Here is a 26,914-nt window from a genome sequence, read left to right on the forward strand (position 1 = left end):
CCCTCAGGTCAGATTACAGCTGCCTGCCCAGCCCTCTGTTACCTCGGGATTGGACAGATTACTGCCTCGTGCCTCTAATTGTTCATTTCATTTCTTTGAAGAGAAAAAACGAATTGAGTTGTGCAGATCGACTCTGTTTTTTATGGCAGGATAAATCATTTGAATGTCATCGTAGTGGAATGTGATCATAGTGGAAAGATATTAAAAAGGTTTTAGTATATAAACATCATATAAACACCAACATCATAAATTCATATCATAAATTTGTTGTTATTCAATTCTAAAAGTTAAGACATTTTCATTACACATAAAGTGAAATATTTTTGTCGTATCGGTGAGAATTTGCGTAGCGGCTGGTAAAAAGCAGGGATTACTGTTTGCATTTTATGATACTGATGATAAGAGACTTACCTGAGAAAAGCTCAGAACCCCTGAACTCATAAACGTAGTGGGCTTTATCTGTGAAGAGGGATGGGGGCTCTTCAATAACAGCAATCCACCCCACTCCATCACTCCAACATGCCCTTAAGTCCTCTCCTCCCAGGAGAGGGTGAGACCCGCTGCGTAATGCAGAGGAGATGAGAAAAGTTGGCCAGAATACCGTTCTTTATATTCACTGGTCTATAACACCGGACTTGGCCCTAATTGGAAATGCAGTCTGAGAAAAACACTGACCTCCTGCAGAGGTTGGTGGAAGATAAAGAATTAAAACATTTGACTCGACAACTCTCCTCACCCCCCCGCCAACCACACTCACACACACTCACACATTATGTTTGTCTCATGATACACAAACACACAATGTTTGAAGTTGAAAGACTTTATTGTCATTGCACAATCATACTATCAGTACAACAGTACAATGAAATTGAGGTCCTGCCCACCACCCCCAGTGCAAACGCATAGAAGATTAAAACTTAACACTAAATAAATACAGAATAAGTATAAATCTGTACAGAAGTGTGCAAAATGTCAAAGTTGAGTCAGGTAGTGTACTGAATTGTGAATTGTAGTATAATGTAGTGTAGTAGCAGCAGAGTAGATGCAGTGTGTATGTTGCAGGTTATGTGTTAGTTGAGTGAGGTACTGTACTGGTATGAATTGTAGTATAATGTAGTAGCAGCAGAGTAGATGCAGTGTGTATGTTGCAGGTTATGTGTGAGTTAAGTGAGGTGGCGTACTGGTGTGAATTGTAGTATAATGTAGTGTAGTAGCAGCAGAGTAGATGCAGTGTGTATGTTGCAGGTTATGTGTTAGTTGAGTGAGGTACTGTACTGGTATGAATTGTAGTATAATGTAGTGTAGAAGCAGCAGAGTAGATGCAGTGTGTATGTTGCAGGTTATGTGTATGAGTGCTATTGTCCTTGTTGTAGGAACCGTTCTTCATTCTATTGTTCTTGACCTCAGCGCCCTGAATGTCCTACCAGGGTTCAGCATCTGAGACACCCTCTGTTGTGTGTGTGCGGTCTCTGTGCGATGCTGCGTGCCTTCTTGAGACAGCGGGTGTTGTAGACGTCCTTTAGGGAAGGACGCGAGTGACCAATGATTTTCCCTGCGGTGTTGATGACCTTCTGTAGTGACTTCTTGCCTGTCATCGTGTAGCTCGGGTACCACACAGAGATGCAATATGTCAGCACTCTCAGTGGAGCAGCAGTAGAAGACTGTGAGCAGCTCCTTCCTCGGGTTAACTCTCCTGAGGATCCTCAGAAAATGGAGTAGCTGTCGGGCCTTCTTTATTACCGCCAAGGTGTTGGATATGCACATCCAGGAACTTAAAACTGGTCACCCTCTCCACACGCTTTACGTTATGTGGATGGGCTGTCGGGATGAGCGTCTTGGTTTTTCGAGGTGTTAAGGACCAAGTTGTTTTCCACACACCATGCCACCAGTCTCTGGACCTCCTTCCTGTACGCCTTCTCACCATCATTGGAGATAAGTCACACTTCCTTGTTTGCGTCCACGTCGTTCGGCACCAGATGGACAGTAATAACAGAGAATCCGCTGGTGCCCTCGCCCTGCGAGGGATGGTTCATGCCCCACCCCAAAGATAATTAACACATTTCACAGACCCCCCCAAATAATAGCACATTATGACTCCTATGAAAATAATTTTAATTATAGTCAATTTCACTTAACTGCGACAGTGCGGAGGAAGCAGGTTGAATACTGGAATTGTGTTTGTTCGCATGCAGTGAATAAAGAGAATCCTTTTAACTCATTTCAGGTCTCCAAATTAGCACGTCCAGACCAAAATTGTCCCCTGCTGGACAGCAGGTGGTTTTGAGAGAATTACGGCATTAAATGTCCCTGTTGTGTGTGTGTGTGTTTCTTTTTTTCTGCCTACGTGTTGTTTTATGATCTGTTTCACGGGGGTCATCATCCATTCCTCACATTTTACTATCATGTGCATATAAATGTATTTGTTGGTTGTGTTTGCTGTTGATGGACTACTTGTGTCCTACAGATGCAGGTAAAACACAGGTATGTGACTCCTGTTGGGGTTGAAATGAATCTCATGATCGATGCATCGCAATGCAGACATGGACGATTCTGCCTCGATTTAGTGCAGATCATAATCGGTTATGTTCTAATGACGTCGCTTGGTGATTTTACTCTGTCCAAACGCTGGTGCTGAATGGCTGCGTGGACGCTCTGCTCATTCTTTCAATGAGAAGAAATAATATGCACTTTTACATGCAAAATTCCTTATTCCCAACACCGATAGGGACAAAAAACAATGAGAAACAACAATTTACAGTATAAAGTGTGCAGTGGTGACATGTCTTCAGCAACTCCTCCTAATCGTAATTATGCTGCTTGCTAAGCCGTATAGAGCTTTAAGAAGTGAACACCAGCTATTATCTGACTTTTAATAACACAAATTGTATGAAACACGGGATTAAAATGTCATCTGCACAACACACAATGCCGGTGTACATCCGTTGCCAAGGGTCGAGGCTCATCCTTTCATTTCTGGCCGGAACGGGGCTCGCATCTTCACTCGTTTTTGTCTTGTTTTCACTTTTCTCCTCCGTGGAAAAAAGTTGCACGTCCTGTGAGTGGCGAGAGAGACGTCTCGTGTGTTTAGTTGTTTTTGAATGTTATACGTAATCTCTGCATCGCTTTTTTGTTTAACCGGAAACTTCGGGAAAATTCGTAGTTTTGTACAGACGTGCAGTTTCTGAGGTGTTATAGCCGGGGGCTGTTTCTCCGGTGCGATCCCGCCGATACGATGCCGTCAGCCTGTACTGCAGGCGAGGAGTTGACGGGGGGGTTTGGGTTGGGTCTGTGGAACAGCGGGCTTTGGATGTTGACCTCTTCATCGTTCATTACCGGTCTGTCAGTGCGCGTTTGATGTCGGTCTGCTCTTCCCCGGTGCCGGTGTGTGTAGTTGGGGCGCCGCAGGCAGCAGCGTGATGGTATGAGATCCCTAAGTGGGGAAAAAAGCCGAATCGATTGCGTGTTGGTGGATTCGAGTGTTTCATTAGATCCTCAGCATGCTGAATGTGTGTGTGTACTGTTTGTTTGGTGCGGTGACGGGGGAGTCTCAATTCCATGAAGGGAGGAAGTGAGTTTTCCATGTTCAAAGATGGTAAGACTTTTGGTGGACAGAAGTCAGGTTAAATAAAAATCAACTATATAATAAAGAACTGTTGCATTCTACGTACTCTAATCAAGCTATAAAGGACGCTCTGCCCAAATTCAGAACTGGGGATGAGGTCTGGATCATCATTTACATTTATGTTTTACCATTCATAATATTCCTCATTACTTTTTTTATGTTCATTATATTTGGTGTAAATGAATGGATGGGCTGACATGTTATGATAAAATGTTTTAATATTATTTACATTTTTTACAGCATTTATCAGACACCCTTATCCAGAGCGACTTTCAATCAGTAGTTACAGGCACAGTCTCCCTGAAGCAACTTAAGGTTAAGTGTCTTGCTCAGGGACACAATGGTAGTAAGTGGGATTTGAACCTGAGTTTCCTGGTTCACAGGCAAGTGTCTTACCCACTAGGCTACTACCACCCATATTACATGATGTGCTGCGGTTTGTCACGTGGCTGGGTTTTAGGGACATGCTTTCATGTTGTCTCTTTGTACCATGAGCTGGAAACCGCAGGTCTCTTTTGTCACCGGCTGCGTATTTGATGATGGTCCTCCCTGCTGGTCCTGCTAAAATCATTGCCACTTCCAGCCCGCATCCGCTTGTCACGTTGCAGCCCGCGAACCACCGCCTGCAACGTGTCACATTTCTCCGACACACTGACACAAACACCTGCCACTGCAAATAAATCAAACCTTCGCACAACACAAATACAACGACGATGGTGTGGAGAGCAAACATGGCTAATGACAAATTAGAAGCGATAGCATGGCTTAAAAAAACAACACACAGGCTCCCGGCAGCTGCTGGGGAAATTCAGCCAAGGTTTTTACCATCACCAGCCATTTGTCAGTGTGCACAGATAGGTCAGGCATATGGCCTTATGGGTTTTTATGGGATTTAAACTGACCTGTGCTCATTTCTGCAGATTTCGCACATGTTTGTAATTGCCGACCACGCGTTTTTGATGGCGGACATGTTTTCTCCCCTGCACGTTCTCCCTCAGGTCCTCTTGAGCAGCTGTGCAAAAGCCCCGTCGTCATCAGTCGAGCTAAACCGGAGTCTGCTAGAGGTGTGAACCTTCATTGGTCTCCCGATCCAATTCGATTGCAATTATTAATGCACCGATTACCAATGCATCACCATGCATCTCATCCATTACATGACAGTACGTCGACAGTACGGCCTCGTTCACACGGACGTCTTGCGAGTGAATGTGGTGTGAGGTGAACTGAACGGTTTTTCTGCTTATTGGAGCAAATCAAAGCGTCCACACAGCGTTCAGCACCAACATTCGGATGGCATCAAATAATGTTGCAGGCATCGGTTTCTGCCAAAATCCCAACGAGTGTTAAACAGCAAGCGCCAGTGAAACGCTAATTGAACGTTTGAAAGCTACAAAGCTCAGCGAAAACGCGCATGCCGCTCAGAGGACGTTAAATTCAAACGTCCGTGTCAATGGGGCTGAAATCCTACCCAGAGCGGCGCTGTACTCAGATCAGGCCATCGCAGTCACCACCAGTGTTACTTTTTAACGAGAATTGTTAAAACTCCACGAGAAGTCATTATGATATGATCGATTATGTTCTGCACTGCATTGATGCACGCACCAATCGTGAGATTAATTTTAACACCCTGATCTAATAGCTGAGCGTTTGCATCACGCGTGGTGTCCTTTAGCGCTCAGGTGCCATCGTCCCATCGCTCTCGCTCTCTAATTAGCATCGCAGGGGGACGCCGGCTTCGCGGTTCCGTGTAGCTTCTGAGTGCGGCTGGCTAAGAATAGCTCCGCTCGGCTACCACTGCTCCTAGGAGGGCCAGAGTCGCCCGATCAGCATCCTGCGCTTGTGTTTTTTGTTTTGTGTGTGTGTGTGTGTGTGTGTGTGTGATTGATCTACAGGTACAACACAAATGGCATGCTGTGTCATGGAAACAGCAGCTGCTGTGTAATCTCTGGTAATTACTGCGGTAAGTGCTCTCCTGTGACCTCGCCCTTTTTACGGCACACAGACGGCACAGCGCTTGCTCGCTGGTGTGAGGTCAAATCCATCCTCAGGATTTGCATTAATAGATGAAAAAAGGAAGAACAACTGGGATTATTTTTGTCACACAAAACGTGAGCTTTCGATTTTTCAGTGTTTCCATAAACAGAGTTTAAAACAGGAGGAGTCGGATGATTGACAGCTCTGACGCATGCAACTCCCTCATTTCGGATGATCTAAACGTGCGTCCATCTGTAAGTCACATGCACCTCGGTTAAAGCGTCACATGAGCAGGAGACCTCCAGCACTAAGATGAAAAAAAAACAACCCTAAAACACTCTTGTCGGATGTGTGGGTGTTTTTCAGGCATTGAACTCAGTCCACCTTCGTGTCCCTTGCCCCGGAACCGCAGCAGCGTAAGGGTTTTTGTTCAGTTGCAATTTTAATGCGAGGACGCAATTTTAACGCAGTGCCGTCTGCGGTAACCGGCACTGACTGACATTTTGCTTGTGGGAGTTTTGGGGGTTTTGGGGGCAGGATTATGGCTAGCCTTCATCAGCGATGCTTAATGATCAGGTTTCTCCACCCTGTTGCTAGGCAACCGGCTCTGTTGAGCATTCCTCAAAGCCACAGAGTCCGGGGGGGAGACACCCGGCATGGAGAGAGGGTCCTCTATTCTCTCACAGCTCATTAATTTCTCATCTTTCTGACTCATGTAAGGGTCAACGCTGAACTTATGTTCAACAGATGACAGGATAGGCAGAGCTGTTCCAGCAGACTGAAATTGGCACCTCCGAATCCCACGCTGCCCCGGCCAGACGTGAAACATCAGCCGCCCGACTGCTTCACTTCATTCGATTCTTCGCTGAATCCCAGACGTGTTACATTTTACACGACTTTCCAACGTGATGGACGTGGCTTTTATGCTGCATCGTATGCAGTGTTAGTGGTGTGAAAAGGCTGCATTCTGTGGTCTGTCACTGTCCTGTTCTTCGACCCGTAACACCAGGTCAGCGTACATTTCTCTGGAAAAGAACCGTTTTCAGGAGGTATCAATATGCTGAATATTTTAGCGTGTTTTTGGCACCAGTGCATCCAAATAAAATAAATATCCCGCTCTCTCGCTCACTATAGATAACTGCTGAGTTCAGACCTTTTTCTGGGAAGGAATGTCATTTCTACATGACTTTAGTTTTGTTCTGTGTTGAAGGTGGTCCTGCAGTGGAGAAGGTCCAGCTGGTTGGGACAGGCGAAGAACTGGCGAGGCTGGGTAAAAGCTCTCCGTTTGAACACACGGAGGTCATCTTACAGCGGTCCGGCACTCTAGTTAAGTGTGTAGAGAGGCAGGACGAGAAGAGGAGGAGGGGGAAGAATCGCACCGCAACTGCCAGACGGTGCAAAAGAGCAGGTTCAGCAAAGTGTTTCCTGTCAGGATAGGAAGGCTTCGATTTATATTTCCTTGCTCTGGAAATATATTTCTTCCTGAAATAATAGGAAGAAAGTGAAGCCCGGTGATGCGTCTTATTCTGCCTGGGTCCCTGGGGAGCCTGATTTTCCAGCGAATTCTGCGTCTGTCCTGAGAAAAAAGAAAATGAGTCTCTATCCCTTTGGTTTCCTTTCAAAGACACATACGCACAAAAAGAGCACAAATGACTGAGAGGCGTGTGGTGTGTTTTAAGGAGAAGCGTGTGTCACCATTTCTCTTTGGGGAGGATGAGAAAACCATGCAGGAAAGGAGGAAACGAAACAGACATGCAGAGATGGTGGAAGTAGCCTAGTAGTGGTGGTAGTAGCCTAGTGGGTGACACTCTCTCCTATGAACCAGAAGACCCAGGTTCAAACCCAACTTACTACCATTGTGTCCCTGAGCAAGACACTTAACCCTGAGTGTCTCCAGGGGGGGGACTGTCCCTGTAACTACTGATTGTAAGTCGCTCTGGAAAAAAGCGTCTGATAAATGCCATAAATGTAGATGGAGGGAAAGAATGTGGCGGCTGAGAAGACTGATGGCTGACTGTAGCCAGGCACGTTCCTCTGGGAGCTCAGGTAACAGTGCTAATGGAGCCTGAGCACACACCTCCAACCTCCTCCACACAGCCTCCGGACCGTTTTAGGCTGGAAATGTCGCACCTCGCCGAGAAGGCATCCATTCAATTTTCAAAACGAACCTTAATCTGAAGGAGTTCCAGCAGGGACGGATGATGTCAGCCTAAAAGCCAACTGACATACGACTGCAGCGCAGCATGGAATGGTTCATGACATCTGATATGCATTTTTATTGCTTTTTATAGTTGTGCACTTTAAATACTATACAAATATTTATATATTTTAGTATTATAATAACAAAAAAGGCTGGGCAGTTGAGCTTAATCCCTTTATAAAGAAATATCCATGAATATCCATGATTCTGCGTGATTCTGTATCTGGGGTGCATTGTGTGTATTTGCAGACTGTGTTCTGCACACTTGTACTCTGTTATGTTTGCTTGGGATGAGATAAATCCTCTGGATTGTGTGTGACTACAGTTTGATGTTCATGTCTGCGCTGTCCACAGTTAGCAAATCGTTAGTATTAATTGCTGTGCAATGCCTCTTCCGGTGGCAAAGCATGGCAAGTTGTTTTTTTCTCTTCTCCCTGTTAAAGAAGCAGAAACGATTTTCTGCAGCAAGTGCTTTCAAGAGCCATTTCATGTATACGTTTTTTCTTATCTGAAAAAATATATAATTGGCTATTTTTCCCCAACCCAAGCCACTTTATCTGAATAAATTATGTGACAATTACAATTGTGTTAATTGTCAGGATTCTAATTAAATTCTTTCTCCACTGTGAATGTAATTAAAACACTTGGCCCTTGTGTTTTACAAAAGCCCTTTTATGGAGGGACCTGTTAGTAGTCGCTGCTTTTGTTTGATCCTGTAAAGTGTATTAAAGTGCAGTTAAAAGGAAGCCTTCAGCTTGTAGTGCACGGGGGGGTGAAAAAAAAGCTGATTTACAATGAGTCACCATGACCCGGCAGCCTTGGCCTAAGTGTGTGATCCACTTTCGCCCGCAGTTACAAATGGCTCATTCTCTTGCCCATCTGCCATCAATTGAGCTCAATTACTTAAGCGGAAGGAGGCGCGGGGCTTAGAGAGCAGAGGCGGCCCCGTCCATTCTATTTCTGTCAGTTTGATTGATCCGAGGACAAGATGTTTGGCTGTCCCTGCATTTACATCTGACCTTCCCACTCTGCATGGGACCTGGAATTATGCTGCATTCAACATGTATCCCTTTAACTTGGATGTAGCAACTCAAAATGACTTTTTTTCCCCCCCCATCACTAAAAACTTTTAAGAACGCTATCATGAGATAATAATGAAAAATGCAGAAATGATGTATGCATTTGATAAATGAGGTGAGAAAATTATGCCAGCTTTGGTTTTTATTTTTTTTTCGTCCAGGTCTCGTTGGTCTAGGGCAGGGGTCAGCACCCTGCGGCTCTTTCACACTGTGGCTCCCTGCAGCTTTAGAAAATAAATAATAATTTAAGTGGAATCATTTTATTTTTATCCATGTAATTTTTTTACTTGTATTTCTAAATATGAAGATTTTTATGATCTTTTTTGTTGCTAAAAATATGCGTCACAAATGCCCTATATGCCTATATACCCACCACCCCACCAGCTCTGTTAATCGATTAGATTGTTCAACTAGAGCAGTGTTTCAAAATCGGATGCAGCTTGGGGTGAGTAAACAGTTGTTTGCAATATTTAGTGTTTAATGATTTGCATAATAAGTTAATAGGTTGTGTAGTAAGTTAGCATAGTGCCTCTAAGTTAGGGTGACCAGATCTCCTCTTTTCCCTGAACATGTCCAGCCAGGTTTTTAGCCTTTTCTGGGTGATTAAACATTCGTCACGACATCAACTTCTACACGCATATTTGAGCTGGTTAAAAATAAATGTTCCTGCCATTCAGGCAACGTTCACCACCCCCAACCCATCCGCAATCTGCACACTTGCAATCTGTGTGAAATATTTTCACTGCTTAAAAATTTTACACTCAACACACTAACCTTGTTTTTTATATGTAGCATAAAAGTAAAAGTAATATATGCCGTGTTATCTTCGTTTTACATGTTAATAAGAATTTCCCGGTACTTTCTCTTTTGTGGAAACAGGGTCCAAATTGCTCTTTGAGTGTTAAAGGTTGCTGACCCCTGATCTAGGGGTATGATTCTTGCTTATGGTGTGAGAGATCCTGGGTTCAAATCAATTTCTTTGGTTTAAGTTGCGATCTAGGGCAAAAGGAAGCTCACCCGTTATCGAAAGGTTGCAGGTTCAAATCTCGAACGCCAAGATGACACCGAGGTCCCCTTGATCAAGGTAATGTCCTCACACACTGCTCCCTGCGTGTCTTTGCTGGCTGGCCACTGCTCTCTCAGGGGATGGGTTAAATGCAGAGGCTTAAGTGCAATGGGTGCTGTGCTGTGGTGTGTCATATGTGACAATTAATCACATCCACAAGCCTATTTGCATGTATAAATCAAATAAAAAAATGGTCATGAAGTGATTGATTAGGTTGGTGTGACATGCCCAGCAATAGGATGGTGGGACGTGTATTGTTGACTTGCAGCTTTATCTCATTGCAAAAATATTTATTTTTTTATATTAATGTTGCTTGTAGCCTGTGGCTTGATTTGAATTATGGGTGTTTATTCAAATGAATTTTCAAAACAAATATGGTCCACAGAATGGACATGATACTGACAACAGAAGTGAGTTTGTATGAAATTTGTATGAACGGTGACCCTTGGTCCATTTTCAAACAAGGCTAATATCTTTAATGAACTATCATGCAACTAAACAAACTGTCTTTGTTAGTAGTTTTGAGAAACTTCAAAGATCATAAATTTTGAATTCCCACTATATCTCCTCCCACTGCTACGATTTTTAAAAGCTGAAATGGAGTAAATGCAACATTATTATGTTTTTAATGAATAGATGTGTAATTGTCCCTGAGGTTGGCTGGCCGTGGCCTTGGCACTTTTCTGTTGGAGGGCAGCGCTGCTTGTTTGATGCAGAGCTGAAAGGCTGTGAGATAAATTCCCACCTTGTTCTTGCTTTGTTCTCTCCCCTTACAACATAATTAGCATCTTTAAAAAGTAGAAAAGCAGCTTGATGCACCACGACCTGTCCCTACCCATCACTGCAAAGTGTTCTGGAATGTTTTATTCATGAGGGCGTCTTGAGTACGCTCCGAGTCGGAGAGCTGGAGACTCCCTTACGGACCCGTCACCGCTGTTTACCATCGGCTTGTCAATACAGTATGAATTAAATGGGGGCGAATTTGTTTGCTCTTGCTTTTTTTTTTTGTTTGCCTCATGTATCCCTTTAAGTGCATTTCTCCACATGACACGGCAGGCCAAACGGAGGAGGTTTACATTTGATGGAATCAGCATCAGGATTGCTGATAAGAAGAACAACCGTGCCTGTTTCCCGATGCTGGATAGATCTTCAACAGATCTATCCAGTAGCAGGCAGCTTATTAAACATGTCAGCTCCCCACCAGCTCCTACTTCAGATACCATCCCTTGCTGTACAGGATTTGAGGAGGGGGTGAGAAGGGAAGGTCTAGCAGTTGAGTCCATCCTGTCGATCAGGTGTCTCCAAACTCGGTCCTTGACAGTTTTTTTATTTCCCCCTCATTTAAAACATCCTCCAAGTTCTTCAACTGAATCAGGCATTGTGGAGCATGGAAGACGATTTATTTGTCATTAACGAACTGGCTAATTATACATCGTATCTGTTTTTTTGCGCTCCATTGTGTCCCATTAAATGCAATAAGCTTTTATGGTGACATGAGAGGGAATGAGAATTAGTGAAACAGGTTTCACGAGAGGAAGAAGGTATAAATATGTATTCACTGGGGAAAAAAATGAGCTATAATTAAAACTTAAATGATGTGTTGTAACATTTTAGATTACAAATAATTATGACATCTGTCATAATAGTATAATATAGTATAATAGTATTGTAGCATATAGTATAATCCTGTCAACCTCCCAAAAAAAAAGCACAAATAAAACCTGTATGTCCTCCTTCCTTCCAGTCATGTTAGATTTTTCTCCTCTCTTTGTAGTAGATATGCAGCAGACATGAAAGATGAATAAATTGCCATATGAAAGTTTAATTAGGATCTTGATCTTCATCTTGTCTTCTGAAGGCTCTCGTAAGCACTTGTAATGCACCTTGGGGGAGCGGCTTTTAACAAGGCCCCCCTGCGGCTCCAGATGTTGCCAGTTTTTATATTCCATACAGCATGGCAGTGACATCACTGCCAGCTCTGCAGATGCATTTTGACTTTACCGCGGTGCCCTTTAAACTCTGCTATAACCTCTTCTAGTCCACACTGCATCGGGGAGAAGTTCATATTCAGAGTGACTGTGCAGCCACACAAGAACCAGTTGGAGAAACCAGAGTTTCATTAGAGGACTATGGTCACATAAGTGGACTTGTGCTCTTTGAAAGCAGACAGGCATACAAATCTGTAGTATAGTGGTGAAAGATATAGCATATAAAATAAATATTAATACTAAAGTCATTTTGCTCTTTGTTGTGTGCCTGGTTTCCATGTGCAAAAGTGCTTGTATAATTAGTTTATTTAGGCTGTCAAAAAGCCTGCATAGTGTGAGGAAAAGTCTTAGACAAGGAGATTATGTTGTCATCATTAAATAAAGCAACCTGCAGCAATAATATTTAGTGCAGGTTACTTATTTTCTTAGTAAGTTAATTTTAATATGATTCAGACGATGCACCCACACAGCAAGTAAACAAAATGCAGCTTATAATTCATGAATGTCTTTTTCTTTTTGACAGACAGTCTGGACAAGCCACAACATCACAGAACTATAACGACATTCTGTATTATATATAATACAGAATAGGTCAGTGCAGGTCAGTATAGGTCAGTTTATAGTCAGTCACTATATACATAAATACACCCTCACACACACACCTCAGAATGACATATTGAGCATAGCTCTAGACTAGAAAAGAGAGAACGAAGGATGGCAGCATGTGGTATGACTGCAGTAATCCTGTGTTTACGACGCTTTTACATGGCAGAGTTCCCAGCCCCTGATCTCTGCCAGAACTCTCTAGTGATTGGAGGACTTGTGGTGCAGAATAAACCATAATTGTTTTCACTTTGGACAAGTGTGTTGGTTTCTTTCCCTTCTCCCCTCTGACAGATTGGTCCTTGCCATGCGCGTTTCTGTGCTCACACCCACCCCCGTCTCCGTTGGCGTGGCGTAATTAATTCTTTCAGAATGGTGCGAGAAGTTGATCGGATACTGGAATACGCGGTGGGATTGGGAGCTTTTGGAGATGCCAGGAGGTGGGAAGAGACGGCGGAAAGGTGTTGCTCATTAGAGCGTAAAAGCAGAGAAATGAGAGAGGGACTTCAGTCAGCCGTACAGAACGAGAACGGCGTCTTCAGATGTGGTCTGCCAAGCCGAGCTCAGACTGATCGCGCCGAAGACAAAAACCCCGTCTGAACACATGAACAAAGAGAGAACAAAGACCCCGAAAAGAATGAATAAGAAGCAAAAAATAGTCTTGATGATGTTCCAATGGGAACTGAGACGCAGGGTTACTCTAATGAAACACACACTCGTCTTGGTTTCATCTCAAGTCAACGCTTTTTTAAGTTTGAAAAAGTCCCCGCTCTTTGATCTTGTAGGAGTTTAAATGAACAGTCCTCAAATGTACTGTTATATCCAACCGAGGCATATAAAACTTTAAAAAAGGTAAAAAAAAAAACTGAATTTCATTTGTGTTCTTGAAAATACTGACCATTTTGCAGAATATTTGATGAAATCGGCACTTTCGAATAACTTTCCTCAAAGTATGTATTATGTATGTGAATGCATTTAACGCAGCTGTGTTTTGTTTGCTTCCTTTGTGGATCTGACAGAGACCATCTTTACAATCCAGACAGTGAAGGAGTTGTAGGGCCGATTCGGATCAATTTCAAAAGGAGACATACTGCCTGCATCTGTATGAATTCTATCCAGACACACAGACCAGATGGAAATATTTAAATGCCCCCAGCATCATTTGACATGAAAGTTCACAGGATTTTTTTGCTGCATCATCTGAATCAAACCTACATACATTTTACGCCATTTATCAGATGCCCTTGTCCAGAGTAACTTACAATCAGTAGTTACAGGGACAGTCCACCCCTTGGAGACACTCAGGGTTTAGTGTCTTGCACAGGGACACAATGGCAGTAAGTGGGTTTTGAACCTGGGTCTTCTGGTTCATAGGCGAGTGTGTTACCCACTACCACATACATACACACACACACACAAGCCCAGTACTACAAGCAGACAGACTCCCTCCTCATGTGGGACTTTATTAAAAGTACTGTCCATAATCCATACTGATCTGCCAATCCTGCTTGTGGACTGATTCTAATTTTAAAGACTCTCTAGGCTGAGTACATCTAATAAAAAAATCTATTTTTGGTGTGTCATGTCTCTCGAGCATGTAATCTGATTTATGATGTAATTAGAACATGATATATTCCCTCCCCGAGGAGAATGGGATCTGACTGTCTCCTTCTTTGTGCACAAGTGTGACTGATGTCCGGCTAATAACAGCAGAATGTGCACAGCCTGTCGTAACCTTTTTTTATTTTCAGGTGACTGTGTCTTGTAATGGACTTTTTAGTATAATGTATTTGTTTTTGAATTGGAGGAGGAGACAAAAGTGGAAAACAAATGTGGAAAACAACATCTGTCTGTTTTCCTACAAGCAGAAGCAAACTCTTAGCAAATGGATGGGTATGAAGCGACCACCAGTGACTTGAGTGACTTGCCAAAGCCCCCTCACTGTGACATGAAACAGCAGCAATGCATTTTCTCACCCATCATAGCACCTGCACTGGTCATTTTATATCCACATCTCTTGCATAATGTGAAGTCTTATTATAAAAAGAAATTAGAGAATAAAATGGAATAAATGCCAGAGGTGGGTGGAGACGGGGATGAAGGGGGTTATCATTTCTGCTCTGCTGGCACGAGTGTACAGTGGTCTTTCGTGGGGAGAAAATAGGTCAGATCTCTCCACTGCAGAAGCCTGTGGCCGTAGCCGCACAAATCAGATGGCGTTCATAGAGCCCCTTGTATGCAGTGGACAATAGAATCATTCTCTCTCTCTCTCGCTCTCTCTCTCCATCTGGATCATTGGATGCCATGCCTCTTTTGCCCACCATACTATGCAAAATTTAGCATTGTCAAATTTGGAGCAATAAATATGATTGTGAATAAATATGATTGCATATGTTAGGAGCCAATTTAATTAGTGGAACAGTCCTGTGATGCAGGAACTGATTTAGGCAAAAATTCCGACCGATCAGGATCAATCACTTCAGCTAAAAAAGTAACTATCAATGACTTGATATGTCTGCTTAACATATAGCATATAGAAAAAAGTCATTGTTGGAAAAACTTGATCTGAAAGAGCAGTCATTTGGGATTCTATTGAAATTGTGTTAATTCTATGCATGAGTGCCTTTTTTGATCTTTGTTCCTTATATAGCTGAAATCTATATTAAATGTCTGAAATCTTGCCTAATTTTTGTGTGAGTGTTGAGGGGGGGTTCTTGGTCCTTTGTAGAAAGTAATTAAAATTTTCATAGCTGTTCCCTGAAACCCTTTGAAATGTACATCTGAGAATAACATTAATTGGCCTACCTTCACCTCCCAATTCTCGGTGTAGTATATTGCTAAAATGACACATTTCATCATTGCAAATTCAGCAGCAGCCTTTAAATGACGTTGAATTGCTGCTCTATGGTGGTGAAGATTAAGTAAACTTGTTGTGTGAAGATTTTTAAGTAGCACGAAGGCAGTCAAATTGAAGTTGTATGTCTTGGTCTTAGTTAAATGGTGACATGCAGGAACTGGAGGTGGCTAATTGGGTGAATAATATGAAAATTGTCGCTACCTTTCCTTGACCTTCAGAATGTGTGGCTGCTTGATTTTGACTGTAGATGACTCAGTTATCTCAAGCTCTGACCTTTGCCTGAAGTCGTTTGAGGTGCTTTTGGAGTGCATTAGGTGAATTTTACCTACCCTGCTGAAATAATTAGTTCACTGCATAAGAAGGTAACGACACTTTCTCTCTCTGGTTCTTGCTGCAGAAGGATATGGCGCTGAAACCCCACGAGCGCAGGGACGGCAAGGCCGGGCCGCTGAAGAAAAAGAAGTCCGGCCGCGTTCCGAATGGCTTCAGCCTGGATCCGCGGAAGGAGCGCTTCAATCACCATAACAACCAGCAGCACTCAGACCAGGAGAACCGGCCACACCTCGCCCACACGGAAAGCAACAAGAAGAAGCACCTGCAGAAGAAACATAGAGCGGTAAGGCCCGCCTGTTCTCATTCGCCACTTCAGTGTGCACCTCAGATGCTATCGTTGTGATGAAATACTGTTGCCGTGTGAAACGTTGTGCTGCAAGGTTGCAAGGAGGCATGTTGGAGGTTAATGAGCTTGTGCTGAAGGGGATTCATGCAAATGAGTGGGAGGAACATGCAGATGACGTCAGTCCAAGATGCGCTATTCAGTATTTTCATCTACGTCACACACGTAGCAATTAGAATGCGTCGTTCTTCTGCTACAATTTACCGTATCATGGAACCCCATAAATTAAATTTACATTTAAGGCATTTGGCAGATGCCCTTATCCGGAGCGACTACAATTTTGACACTCTGTCATTAAAGTTGTAGATATGTAGATATTCATTATAAGCAATGTTTGCTACAATATTTACAATCATTACTCTTTGGTAACCATCTTAAACCTGCGTTATTCTCTTGAATGGTAAATCAACCTATAGAAGAGGATTCTTTTCGTGTCCTGTGTGTTCATCTGCCCAAGAGTGAAAGTAAAGTGATTGTCATTGTGATACACTGCAGCACAGCACACGGTGTTGTTTCAGACCCACTGAATGATAATAATAATCTACGCTTGTAGATATGAATTTCAGGAATATTTTCTGTATACTGCATAAAATGTTTAGGCATATAATCAATATGATGAATTCTTTTTTCTTGATAACTAATTGTATCTTCATTAGGTCACAAAATGTTATCTGATGGGGAAAATAAAAGCAGGAACAAATCCATACATATTTGAAAGCAGCCTGAGCAGCATATTGGAAATCACATTTTGCTGAGATGGTTCTCGGTTAATAAAGCTTTATTGGTGATGTTTATGTAGAAATAATCAATAATGAACTTTCCATTACCAACCCCACCCTGTTGAAATGAAGGAGTGTGACCTTGATTGTGTTTATTGAGCGTTTATGGTGAATTGGCACCCATGTGTGTGCATTTGTGTTTGTGGTAAATGGACACAAATCACCCCTCTTCATTTTCATCTGCCACACAATCTCCCGTTAAAGGAAACTAAACCATCAGAGTCTACTTAAAGATGGTAAATTGAATTCCCTAATTGCTGATGATGGTTGTTCCTCAGACTTGGCTGCGTAACATCCACTCATCCATTTAATCTGAGCAGGTAATTAACACAGGTTTTTAGCAACTTACTGTTCCTCTTACAATTACAGCATATTTAAGACAGGGGGGTTCTGAACGTGTGTGTGTGTGTGTGTGTGTGTGTGTGTGTGTGTGTGTGTGTGTGTAATAAATGTCCTTGTTGCATTGGAGAGCACACATGCTTTCCTCTTGGATTAGCTGCATCACTCCTGATTAATGGTGTCATTAGAAGTGATGAATGCTGGCGCGCATGTTGCCTTTTCCTCTGCTGTTTTATTATCTCTAATTAGATTAGAGTGCGCCGCTGTTACTGCTGCTCTTGTCTTGCGAGGGCTTGACGCAGGGTGGGTGGCAGTAGTTGGGTTGGTGGGGGGGGTTGAACTCTTGCCTTGCTGTAATGAGTATTTACTAATGAGTATTTATGGCACATTGACACCGAGGTGTCACTTCTAATACTCTGGCTATCAGTCATATGCATGAGCACACATACACGCACGTACGTAAACACACGTGTCCATGCTTGCACGTACAAAATCAAATAGTAGAAAATATTCAAGCAGGAAATGACTGAGCATGATTTCTTATAGACTCCTGCAATGTCGCAATGTCACTATGTGTGCTATACTGTGGGAACTTGCCACTTACTGTGGTTGGCCTTGTATACAGCAACTCGCTGTATTGTACTCCCTCTCAATTAATATTGTTATTATACAGTTTTACCTTTATTATTTATTCATGCTCTAGTACCATGAAAAATCAAATAATATTGCACAACCCTTCACTGTAAGGCCTAACCTGTTGGTATTATTCCTACTTGCACTTGTTACGGATTCCTTTGTATTTTCTGTCCTGAATGGCGGTGGGTGGTGGAATACTAGTGAAAATGTGTGACATTGTTAGTGAAAGGTTTGGGCACTAATCATTATGATTTCAGCGTGGGTGAAAACATCAGTTCAGTAAAAACGTCAGGTGTCACCTCATGGTACCACACCGCAGACTTAATAATGCCTATTTATTACAAAATTTCATTAGTTGTGTGTGAATGTGAGTGTGTGTGTGTATATGTGGGTCTAGTGTGACCTGCAGCCCTAGCCGATGCCAAAAGCAAACCCCCATTGACGGCTACATCATACAGCACTAAGCTTTTCTCAAACAGCCAGAGACCTGGGTTAGCCTGCATTCGATAGTCATCAGTAAAATCCCCACCCGCACTCAGTTTAAACTGCGTGTCTGTCTGTTAAAGCATGCTTTTCGATGATGAGTGTGTGCTGCCGACCCTGACCTATATCTTGTGTTTCATGAGCAGACGGTGACCAGGTGGTCATGTCAGAGTGCTGTTGCGCCTGTAGCGCTGCTAGGTCGGTGGTGAGAAGTCTACGTGAGGACAGGTGTGTGTGTGTGAGACCTCATCACTGACCTCCTGCAGCTTGTTGACCAGTCAAAAACTAAGTGGTGTTTACCTAAGACAGCTTGAGGACCCTTGGAGGACCCTCCGTTAGCCTGAGGGGATATCCACAGCAGTGCATGATTTATTTGTAGGAAAGAGCCACAGGGTGAGTATGTAGATGGATGAGGAGCCATCATTTAACAGTGAAGGTGAAATGTTCTCACAAACACAGAAAGATCTGAAATTTGTGGAAAAACAAACTGCTCAGAAAGGGCAATATATAATTAATCAGAAAATAATCACATATGATTCTTAGCATTTTGGTGAATTAGCATTTTCCAGATATAAATAAAAAAGTAAAAAGAACAAAATCCCTGAACATCCACAGTCATATAAGGAAGCACCACTAGATTGAGCCTTGGAACATGATTCTGAACATACAAATAAGTTGTATATACTGGGAATGAATAGGAAAGCACTCATTTTCATTTAGTCTCATTTAAATAATTTTCAAACGTTAATATGAATGATGCTAATTACTTATTTATTGAAGCGTTAATATCTTATGAAGAAAGCAGTCTGCCTTTTTTCTGGCTCAGTTTGACCTTGAAGTGCAACATTTTCCAGCAGTGCAACATTTTCCCACCTTAAAATAACTAAGAAGCCTGTTTTGTGCAGTTTGCACATGTAATGTGCTCCATGTGCGGTTACATTCATCAGTTAATGGTGTTTTCTGAAAGAGCACTGTGCTGTCTGCCTCACCTTGTCCTGTTCATTTGTCTGTGGACAGTATATCTACACAGTTTCCCTCTGGATGCACTGCACAGCTCTGCGTTCAAGCACTGAGAAGCCTTCGATTTTGTGCAAAGTGGATCTGACCTGTGCATGGTCTGCAGAGGTATTGTCCACTCAGGGGAGAAGAGCCGACTCAGAGCTTTTAGAGAGCTGCAGGCGTATCGCAGCACAAAAGCAGTGTGATAAGGAATGCTTTCAGACGAGAAACTCCACATGCTGAACTCTGGCTTTATAATCGAGACAAATGCGAGCCGCCACTTTTCATCGTTGCCTTGCAGAAGTGTTCTTTTCTTCACGCGTTTGCCCAACATTGGGAGTTATTATAGTATCACTTTGACATCATTAATGCCCATCACTAATAGGCAATCACTAATAGTGGCACATTGTCTTTACACATAGATTTTTATAACCAAACATGTAAAATAAATAAGTAGCTGGTTATAAACTGTGTGTGGGGATACTGCATGGCGAGTCATAGAAAGCTCTTTGATGTTAGTTATGCATACAATGTTTATGGCACAGTCCATATAGGACTATGGTGTTAAATATGCTGCAAATGTGTGATAATTGTGCCCCCCCAAACACAGGCACTTATTATTCACACTCAATTAACGATGTCATGCATTTGCATGCATCTGTTTTGGCAAAGAGTTGAGAGAATCTTTCCAGAGTGTATCCAGAGTGGAATGTTGTTATGGTGGTCCTAACATTATACAGCCACTATCAACCATTCCAACCGTTCTACTTTATGTACAACAGATACAGTCTATGGTGCTGCTGGGTTGAACGGATGCATCATTATTGTTTGAAAAAAAAAATGGACTTCCTAGTAACCGTAGCGTCTCTTTCGCTCCCATCCCATCCTGCCTCCCTCTACAGCCCTGATGCTGTGTGACAAGTCTAGGCCACATTGTCTTCTTAAATCACTCTTAATTCCACTCCCTTTCCCCTCAACGTCCCTTCAGTGCCGACTGATTCTCTGAAATGTCATTTTTGTGTCCTTTTTTTTCTGTAAGGGGAGCCGAAGGTTCCTCAGCAGTGAGGCTCTTTAATGGCAGCCGATTTGTACTCTGTCAGCATTTACATGCCGTGGCCTATCAAGACCGGGCAGCTCCAGCCGCTCAGAGCAGCTCGTTAACCACCGGATGCGAGAGTTACGGCCTCGCCCGCCCAGCCCGTCTCGCCACCAGCTTTACTGCGCCCTGCCAACGCATCGCCGCCACACACTCAATCTGCCCACACTAATGGTCCCTCACTCACCACTAAAGAGCCTGTCTGTCACCAGCACTTTTCTACAGGTGCTTACCTTTAATCTCAGCTTTTAGCAGCCACACACACGCACATACACACGCAGGGCCCAGACACACACATTTGATGATTACAACCTGTTACATGAAAAACCCCACTGCGAATTCATGTCGTTTGCGATCTTTTGAAGTCATCTGTAAACCATGGCTTACTTGCCTTCTGTTAACACAGATTTTAGGATTACAGTTGATATGTTTTTTTTTTTTTTTGTTATTTCTCAACAGATGGTCTTGTGAATATAATATGTTCAATACCGATCATATTTGAACCAAAACTCTAATTATTGTCAGCCTTTATCAGCTGAAATAGGTCTAAATTTCAGAGTAATTACATATTATTCACATTTATAGCCATATATATATATATATATATATATATATATACACACACACACACACACACACACACACACACACATATATATCAACTTGGGAATTACCCATCTTTAACTATCAGACAGATCAGTCTGACATATTTACGATTTCAACGCAATACTGCCCAATGCCACATGCAGACCCAAATCAAAACTAAGATACAGAGACACAAAAATTCCCAAGAAAGTGATGTAATGCTAAAAGTTTAAAATAGTGAAGAGAAAATAGTCACAAAGCATCATATTTTGCTAGAATGATTATCTCTTGGCATGAGCAGTGTTGAAATGTGTGAAAGGAAGCTTGTGAGAGATCCAGCTTGAAGATTATCTTCTTAGACCTGAGCCTAATACCACAGCAATACAATGTTACATAGCAGTTTCGGCAAAAATTGAAATCAACCATCCATACTCATAAAGAATTGGAAAATTGCAACAAGAATTGGAAAATTAAAACAATTAAGACTCACTTAAGATACCTTAAAGTTACATGTTTGACAAAATCAATTCTACATTTGGGAGTCATGTTTTGGGAGCTACAATTTTTTTGCGATCATAAACTTGAAATGCGTATTTAAATATTTATCTGCTATGTGTATAATTTGTGGCCAAACAGAATCAATAGTTGTTCAGGGTCTCGCCTGGGAGAATAGCCATAGCCTATAGCTCATATTGACATGTAGTCTGCTTTAGTGTGGGACAAATTATCAATCAATAACATTGAATTCAATTTTTTATGGGTAACAGGAACTCATTTTATTTTCGTGTCGCATATCACACAATATTATCTGACGGGAACACCCATGAGACTGCGCTGCTGCTGCTGCAGACTCTCGGCTCACATCATGGCCTAATTGGAGATTATTGATAACTGGTCTAATCAGGTAATACATCAATAATTGATGAATCTCTTATTAGGTCTGCATGTGTGGCTGTAGTCTGGTGTAAAATCAGTAGCGCTGTGGTGCCATTTGGCCATTGCTCCGTGTTTGTGGGCTTTGTGTTTGGCTGTTGTCGGGATACTCTGGGTCGATGTGATTCCGCTCTGTGTGCGGAGGCTGTAGGTTTGTGGTGAGCCTGCGAACGTTCTCAGGCCACAGGTCTTTTGAGATCTTCAGATGCCTTGGCAGGGCTCCTCATGCGTCTGCTCAAATCTTCCCGTCTTTACAGGCCGAGAGGAATCCACCCCCTCCCTTTTTTTTTTCCCCCCAGTGACTGACAGCGAAGCCCCCATGTCTACTCTGCACTCTGCTCTGCTTCGCTCCTGTGTTCTCGGTTGTGGAATGTGGATTTGGCAGACGCCGCTCTCTGAATCTGGATCTCCTGCTGCGCTCTCTGCTCTTCCGCTTCATCTTCATGCTACACATGGGGCCTCACAGCCTCTAATGGAATCTCAGTGTATGTGGGGACAAACTCACACTAATGGGCACTAGGATGAGATTGTTTTTAATAGTTTTTTATAAAACACGACACCTCCCCCCTGCTGAATAAACCAGGTGCAGCGTAGTAACCTGTGGTGCCATTCAGTACTGATGCAGAGGCTGCAAGAGAGACGTTCCTCCAGCTCAGCCGCGGAAGCCGGGACGTCAAGGCTATCATCATGCTTAAGTGCTTCATTGTTGTGGCAGAAACAGTCTGCGGTAGAGGAAAATCTGGACTTTTTTTTACTTTACCATCTCTTCTAAATATTAGTCCTGGAAGATGTGAACCAGCGATTTCAACAGACTGGTGGTTTCTCTCGATGCTGCTGGTGGTTATGAATTCCCCATTACACCTTCTGTCTGTGGACATAATTGTATTGGGAACAGTGCGGCTGAAGAACTGCATGTCTCGCTTTAGTTTTTAATTAGGACCTTGCATTGTAAACACTGTCTCGCAGATAAGTGCTTAATGAACTGTAATTTATGAGTCTTGTAGTTCGCACGCGTGCATTTTCAGATGCTTCACTTTTCATTAAATCTTATTAATGAGGGTCCCATGAAGGGAAATATGTTCTTTCTCATAAACCCAGTGCTGGCCATATTTCACTTTGGAAATACCATACCATACTACACCATATTTATTTATAAAGCACTTTAACACAACAGGAGCTGTGGAGCTGACCAAAGTGCTGTACATTAAAACAAAAAATAAGTTACATTACCAGGAACAGGACAGACATGGAAAAAGTTCATTAAAAACAAGGAAAACATAATATAATGAAATAAAATAAAATAAGAAGAAACGGACAGCAATTTCAATTAAACAAGGGGTTGAATAAAACAGAAAACATTTAAGAGAAAGGAACTGCCCATTTAAGAGAAAGGACTGCCTAAGGAACCACATAAAACACAGAATAAAAAAAAAAAAAAAGTGAAGTGATTGTCACATGTGATACACGGCACACGATGCACACAGTGAAATTTGAGTGAGCAGTGGGCAGCCATGAAAGGCGCCCGGGGAGCAGTGTGTGGGGACGGTGTTTTGCTCAGTGGCACCTCAGTGGCACCTTGGCGGATCGGGAATCAAACCGGCAACCTTCTGATTACAGGGCCGCTTCCTTAACCGCTAGGCCACCACTGCCCCTAAGAACACCGTATAAGAACCACGTCACACTGGGTTCAAAAAGATTTAAACACGGTGATTGACGGAGCATGTCTGACACTGATTGACATGGGGCGGCCACTGCAAACGCCATGCCGCCTCTGTGCTTGTACTGTGACCGAGGAACAGACAATAGTTTCTGGTCTGAAGGCCTGAGAGAACAGGGTGTAAGAATGATTATTGTAATAATTCACATGAGATACAGCATGCACATTGATCATGGTGTGTGTGTTAATTAGCACCGTACAGGTAAACTAATGTGCCGAAGCTGTTCAGGTGAAATTGGGCATTGTTGTTTTCTGGGTTTTTGTTTAATATTGAACAATGAATTAATTTCTTTGTATTTATTAATTTCCTTTCTATTTACTTCATTTTGGCTCATTTGGCATAATCTTTGAAGATTTCACATTTTGTCAGAGAGAGGGTTTCTGTTTCTTTGGATGATTTCTGTGCATGCAGAAAGACCTGTAGCTAGAAACAGATTGGTTTATTTTCATTATTAGACCAAATAACAACAACAGCAACAATAATTACTGCAGCTTTATTACTCTAAATGTAAAATGCCCACATGAACAGACACCCTGATTATTCCAAATTCAACATTTCTTTTTAAACAATAGAGCCGATTCTATTTCTGTATTTCTCTTTCTATATTTTAATCGCTGTTTTTGGTCCATTGTTGTCACATGATTCCATCCATGTGACCGGGAGAAACATGGAGATGAGGTTACGTGACTCCTATAAATTGGCAAGATGGCCACTGCCAGCCACTCAGTCATTGATTGGCATTCAACAATGAATTAATTTCTCTTTAATTTACTTTTAATTTACTTCATTTTGGCTCATTTGGCATAATCGACTCGGCTCCTTCTCCACCTCGACCCCTGCTCGTCTAGGGTGGTAGTAGCCTAGTGGGTAACACACTCGCCTATGAACCAGAAGACCCAGGTTCAAACCCCACTTACTACCATTGTGTCCCTGAGCAAGACACTTAACCCTAAATTGCTCTGGGGGGGACTGTCCCTGTAACTACTGATTGTAAGTCGCTCTGGATAAGGGCGTCTGATAAATACTGTAAATGTAAATGTAAATGTTATCACCTCTCATCTCTTTCCCCAATTCAACCTAGAATGTGAACGACAACATCCGTGTGGTGTTGCGGCTCATGCCAGCTCTCGTTCGCATATTAAACCAGTCCAATCGCACTGGGGTTTCTCATTTCTTCGAACACGCACTCACGTTCTGGTCCCACGCTGGTACAGTGGCAAGTGGCCGTATTTTCAGCCCTAGATTTTTTCCACAAGTTCCACAGTTTTAAAGTCTTGCTTTTGGAACGCCTCATAATGAAATGTTGCAGGTGCCAGTTTGCCACTTGGGAGAAAGTGTACTGGGCGTGAACAGTGGACTGGACTGAACTGGTGCACTGTTCCATGTCTTTTTGATTTGTCTCTGAATTCTGATTAGGCCAGCTTTAATGGTGAGTGGAGAGCATTAGCGCCACTAAATGGTAGTAGCCTAGTGGGTAAGACACTCGCCTATGAACCAGAAGACCCAGGTTCAAATCCCACTTACTACCATTGTGTCCCTGAGCAAGACACTTAACCCTAAATAGCTCCAGGGGGGACTGTCCCTGTAACTACTGATTGTAAGTCGCTCTGGATAAGGGCGTCTGATAAATGCTGTAAATTTAAATGTAAATGTAAATTTAATGGCTTGGTGGGGAGGAGTATAGGCGGATGTAGCCACTGGGGGCGACAGTGGCGACGGGCGTGTCATTCCATGGCTAACTGGTGTGTTTCTTTTTTGAGCTAATTCCATTTTTTGTATTTGTATTTTTTGTATTTTTACGTTTACATTTATGGCATTTATTAGTCCCACAATGTTAGTGGAATTTGAACATGGGGGTTCTGGTTCATGTGTCCGGCACATTAAAGTTTTGTTGTGAGCGAAAGGTAAAACATGAACACAGACAATTTGTGAAAACAGAATTTTCATGAAATCTTAGAGTATTTTCATTTTTAATGTTCTAAATGTTATATGCAAATGTGTAACATTTCAAAATATAAAAAGAACTTAAAAGGTCACAGTCGATTTATATTTTGCCTGTGATTGTTGTTTTGCATTGGTATGTGTTATATTGTCATGATGCTCATTGTATTATCACCTCTGCATCATAATGTGCATCAGAAGCCCAATAACCATGGCCACACCATTCATTAGCTCCTCTTGTCTGTAATTACAGATGTGAGTTATTGCAGTGGGAGTGCCCTCTCCCACCAGCTTTGCACATCTGGACACAGCCAGGTTTTTCCATTCTTCTTCTCAGTCATTATCAGGTGGCAGAGAGGCTGGCGGCGAACAGCCGCTCTCATCATATTTTTGGCTGGTATGTGGTCTGGCCCGCAGCAGGAGGATTACATAGAACGTTGTTATAGAACCGGTGTACATTAAATGCCATGCTCAGTTCTTCAAAGGAGGGTCTTCTCAGTAACATTGTGGTCATAGATGCAGCGTAATGGTGAAACAAGACTTGGGCTGGCACATTCATTTAGAAATGAGAGCTGAGTTCACCATAAACACTCAAACATACCCTCACGTGGGAGCACAAAGGGCATTCAGCATTGGGAGTTGTGATGAGACACATGAGGCAGGCTTCTACACAGGGGACAACTGGTGGACACAGTCAGGTAATCAGTGGAGACAAGATGAGAAAAACAGTTCCCAGAGCAGGAGCATCACCCCCTATTTCTCTAACACTGTTTGTTAGTCACATATTCACTTTTTGACCACCTGAAATATAGACTGTTCTTTTATTTTGCCAAATGTCATTCTTTGTGTGCGCCTTCGTCTGAGGTGTCCTTACATGAACCAACACAAAACGTTTTAGTCCTCTTTTTGTATTTTAACAAATCAAGAAGATCCAAATCATTTGCCTTGGGAAGGGGTGTAGTATAGTTAGGTTTAGGGGTATGGACAAAGACATAATATCTTGTTACACAGAGTAGCTACAAAAGTGTGTACTTATAGCCTGTATAATGTAGTGTATATATTATCCCTACAGTGTTTGTGTGTGTCCCGCTGTGGCGTACCCACATGTGTTTAACCAACCCTGACTGCCTTGTGTTTGGTGTTGAAGGGAGTGGCGGTGTAAGATTGAGCTAAAGGTCCATATCTCACCTACAAACGTAATACTGATCAAATGCGTCCCCACTCTCTTTCAGGAGCTGGGGAGAGAGTTATGTGTGATAGAATGAAATATTCCGAGTATTCCAGAAAAGAGGAGAAAAGATGGTAGGTGGCTGAAAATCCTAAAACAACCCGGCTGCTAA

The 26,914-nt window shown here is 42.6% G+C and overlaps 1 protein-coding gene across 1 annotated transcript in view; it reads left to right on the forward strand.

Moving 5' to 3' along the window:
- Positions 1-26,914, forward strand: part of LOC114792208 (autism susceptibility gene 2 protein-like) — a 120,654-nt gene that overhangs the window by 50,169 nt on the left and 43,571 nt on the right. The window contains exon 3 of the mRNA XM_028983124.1: positions 15,787-16,005. Within this exon, the coding sequence (XP_028838957.1) occupies positions 15,787-16,005 (219 nt within the window). The remainder of the gene's footprint in view (positions 1-15,786; positions 16,006-26,914) is intronic.

The sequence above is a fragment of the Denticeps clupeoides genome, chromosome 6 (assembly GCF_900700375.1).
Source record: "Denticeps clupeoides chromosome 6, fDenClu1.1, whole genome shotgun sequence".
Classification (NCBI taxonomy): domain Eukaryota; kingdom Metazoa; phylum Chordata; class Actinopteri; order Clupeiformes; family Denticipitidae; genus Denticeps; species Denticeps clupeoides.